Source organism: Pteropus alecto, unplaced genomic scaffold (genome assembly GCF_000325575.1).
Source record: "Pteropus alecto unplaced genomic scaffold, ASM32557v1 scaffold67, whole genome shotgun sequence".
NCBI lineage: Eukaryota > Metazoa > Chordata > Mammalia > Chiroptera > Pteropodidae > Pteropus > Pteropus alecto.
The window spans coordinates 9,392,749-9,396,510 of NW_006441061.1; the positions used below are offsets into that span (position 1 = coordinate 9,392,749).

The 3,762-nt window shown below is 63.3% G+C and overlaps 2 protein-coding genes across 11 annotated transcripts in view; both read right to left on the reverse strand.

Moving 5' to 3' along the window:
- Positions 1 to 388, reverse strand: part of INPP5E (inositol polyphosphate-5-phosphatase E) — a 9,349-nt gene extending 8,961 nt beyond the window's left edge. For 2 of the 3 annotated variants that reach the window (XM_015594274.2, XM_006918111.3), the window contains exon 1: positions 166 to 284. The gene's annotated coding sequence lies outside the window, so the exon portion shown is untranslated. Of the gene's footprint in view, positions 1 to 165; positions 285 to 306 lie in introns of those variants that run through there. The other variant, XM_015594273.2, reaches the window with a different exon arrangement.
- A 503-nt stretch (positions 389 to 891) lies between these two features.
- Positions 892 to 3,762, reverse strand: part of SEC16A (SEC16 homolog A, endoplasmic reticulum export factor) — a 28,650-nt gene continuing 25,779 nt past the window's right edge. For all 8 annotated transcript variants that reach the window (XM_025051126.1, XM_015594211.2, XM_025051125.1 and 5 more), the window contains 2 exons: positions 3,331 to 3,408; positions 892 to 2,478 (listed from right to left, as the gene is read on the reverse strand). In XM_025051126.1, coding sequence (XP_024906894.1) covers positions 2,410 to 2,478; positions 3,331 to 3,408 — 147 coding nt within the window. In that variant the 3' untranslated portion in view covers positions 892 to 2,409. The remainder of the gene's footprint in view (positions 2,479 to 3,330; positions 3,409 to 3,762) is intronic.

The window sequence follows — 3,762 nt, forward strand, 5'->3', positions numbered from 1 at the left end:
ATCCCCGAACTCGCCCTGGAGTCCCCGAGCCCCGAACCCTCCCTAGGATCCCCGCACCCCCGCCCGGGATCGCCCCGACCCGACCCGCGCCCCAGGGTCACCCTGCGCCAGACCCACACGTCCCCGCCCAGAGGCACCCCGCCTTAATCCCTTGCCCCGGCTCACCGCGTGCCGGACTCCCGCAATCCGACCCACGCCTGGAACCCCGCCCGGGGTCACCCTGCTCTGAGGGCCCCTGAACCCACCTTGGGGTCACTCCGCGCCCCAACCCCGCGCCCCCGCCCCTCCCCGGAAAAATGCCTCCACCTCTCGGCACTGCCCGCTCCCCAGCCGTGCGGGCCCCGGCGGCGGCGCCCAGCAACCGGCGGGCAGGGCGGCCGGATCCTGGCGCCCGCAGCGACCCCTAGCGGCCGGAGGACCGAGCCGGGCAACGCGAGGCCAAGGGTGCGGAAGGCAGGTGCTAGGTGCCCCAGAATCCACGCCCCTTGCGGCTCGCTCCCCTCTGCGTCCGCCGCAGCCCGTATCCTGTCGTCTCTGCAGATGTGCCCAGTCTGGACTTCTACAGATGGATCCCTAAAACACAGGGCTCCCCTGCGCCTATCTTGCCCACTTCACCCAGGCAGCCGGATGGGACTCAGCGAACCCATCCACCAGCCCTGGAGGGCGCCGCCTCCCTGAGCCCCCCCGAGAGCGGGTGATGTGCAGCCACTTCGCAGGGCCCCACCTCTGTGCGCCCAACCGCGAGGGGTGAGGATGCCTGACCTTGACCCTGACCCAAGGGTGAGGCCACCTGACCTTGACCCTGACCCAGGGGTGAGACCGCCTGACCTTGACCTGCCTTGGGAGCCTCACTTCTTTCAATCGACAAACGCAGACAAGAGGCGAGAGCGCTCAAGGGCGCAAAATATTTTATTTAACAATTTGCGTTTAGGAAAAATAGCAGCTCCCACCTTGGAGGGAACTTCTTGAATCAAAAGTCGCTGGCAGTCCACACAGAACAATGGGCTGGGGTGGGCTGGAGGAAGCCGAGGGCACCCCGAGGGGCTCACGCCCCAGGAACCACAGGAGCACTGACCCTGGGACACAAGAGACGCCCTAACGAGACCCGGCCTTCCTCGAAGTGACACGAACAAGGGGGTCCAGTCACACAAGTGTGAAACACCCTGGAACACATTCTGTGGGTCTGTCCCCGAAGATCCAGTGAGCTGGGAGTGGGCAGGGCCTGTGCTACCTCCGCCCCCCGGACCCAACAGACCCACACCCCACCACAGCAGCGAGCACGGGAAACTCCGCTACCGGTTTTCACAAGCACTGAAATCGTCCCCTGCTCCCTCGGGACTACGCAGAACGAGGAGACTTTTAAGAAGTCAATGGAGCCAGCAAGCCGAGTCCGGTGGGGGCGCCCTCCGCAGGCTCGGGGGACTGCGAGGCAACACCTCTGCACGCGGTGGCAGGTGGGAAAACCAGGCAGAGCTCCTGTCGAGAAACTGCTTTAAGCCACTTTCTCCCAGAGGTCACCAACTCCTGCGATGCTGTCACCCGGGTGAGGAAGCCCGTGGGCTGGACTGTGCCCTGAAGCCACCAGGAGGCGGGGCGGCGTCACTGCGTCCAGAGCAGGCGGTCCACACGGCTGCTCTGATGGCCAGTCCAGCAGGATTCTCATACCCGGGAAAATCCAGATCCAAGTGAGTCGTTAGTCACAGTGTCCACACCAGGCTGGTGAGCCTAGATCGGACGCGTCTGGAACACAAGTCCTGTTCGGTGGCTCTTTCATCTCTTCCGGGTGGCAAAGCCAGGCCCCCTGGTAGCAGGAAATCCCTTATGGTCCTAGCCAGGCCACAGAAAATTCGGTGCAGCTGGTGGGGGTGTGTTGGCCCCGGCAGAGAATCGCGCGCCATCACGGTGTCTCCCACCGCCGCGTGGACAGCTGCCGCGCCCCTCGGAGCAGCATTCGGGGTGAGGGAACGTGGGGGTGGGGGCTGCAGAGCAGGCATCCGTGTTTCCCTCCGGAGTCAAAGGTCCCCTCTTCTGCCAGTGTCTTAGAGGGACTGTGGGACACATTTGGCAGCAACTGGCCACCGGGCTTCGAGATGCTTGTTCCTGAAGAGAATTCTCTCCTGCAGCAGAAAGTTCCAGCTGCACTCAGTGTGACATCGAGTGACTAACGAATGTTTGTCCTTAAGTCACTCTTTTCAAAGTCAAAGGTTGAGTCGGAGGTTCCCTCTCCCTCCAGACCTCGAGGGGGCTGTGGGACCTCGTCGACAACACGTCCCATAGGCAGGTGCTGAGGGGGCCAATGGACAGCACCATCTGGACTCCTCTTGCCTGTCCCTCTGGGGACAGAGGCCAGCAGTCGAGTCCTCGTGGCAAGCGCGCCAGGGCCCAGATGCTAATCCCAGCGGGATTAGCCTAGCTCAGCGCTGGGTATTTCCTCTGGCCAATGCGCCCCGTCCTGGAACTCCCCGAGGTGGCAGAGGCCTGGAAGGACACGAACAGCACTGACTTCGCGCGCCGTCCCCCACGGTGGGGACACACTACAAGAGACCCGCACACGGTGACGCAGGCCTATGGCACAGACCAGAGCCCACCGCTGATCTCAAAGGGGCCCGTGCGGCCTGTTCTGTCTCTGCAGCCCACCCCTGTGGCCGAGTCAGCAGCTGACCCTGGCCGGCTCTCTAAAGGTGCTGCGCTCTGCTGGGGCCGGCAGTGAGGCCGCCTCCACGCCCGAGCGCCTGAAGACTCCGGGGAGGACCGCGGCCCGGCCCCGGCAGAGGGGTGCAGAGACCACCCGGGGGAGATGGGACAGACACAGGCATTTGCTCTTGCTCCCCCTAAGTCCCAACTGAAGGGAAGGTTGAGGAACTCATACAGGGATGGACCACGAGGTAAAAGTGACAGACAGCAGAGGGCCACCACCTAGTCTCGAGGTGGAGAGGCAGAGGCGTGGCCTGGTGGTGACGGGTCCAGCTATGCTGATGGCGGAGAGGGGCCGAGAAGCCACCTCAGCTGCAGGTGCTCGAAGCAGGGGCAGGGGGAGGAGGGGGGCTCTGTAAGAATGCAGGGTCTGCATCGGGACGGCCAGGGTCAGAGACGGAGGGCTTCCACTCTGAACGCCGAGACCCCCCGCAGGCCTCGCCCCCACTCAGCCCTCTACTGCAGGGGCAGGAAGGGAAGGAAGCAGCCGAGAACGTGCGGGCCGAAGGACACGCACCACAGGGGCGGGCAGCCAAGGCCTCACGTCAGAGGTGGGCCCGGAGCACGTGGCAGAGCTGCGGGCCGGGGGACAGGTCAGCTCCCAGCCTGGCCCCGGGCGGTAGCGAGGGCACTTACCTGTGCGAAGTGCGCTGGGTCGTAGAAGGGCACTGTGGCCCCGGGCGGGCCCTCTGCGGCTGCGTGGTCACCGGGAGCCTGAGAGCAGAGAGAGTTCATCTCAGCAAGACAACAACGGCACACAGCGCTTTGCGCTCCGTTTGCGACACACATACTATTTCTGAGCGAGGATTTACGACACTTTTGAATAAGCCACAGAAGCAGAAAGCAGAGACTTCCTGGAGCACTGGATTTAACTGCTAATGGGTCAGAGAGAAATGATACACATCGAAGCGGCATGCAGAGTAAAGTGCTTCCCAAATGGGGACACGCACAGCGCCACGTCCCACCAGCGTCAGCTTAAGCAGTTAGTAGAGACTGTCGATTGCTTCAGGCCTCAGGTGTCCAGCTACAGACTTCAGTGGTTTAACACACAAAGAAAAAAGTCACGTG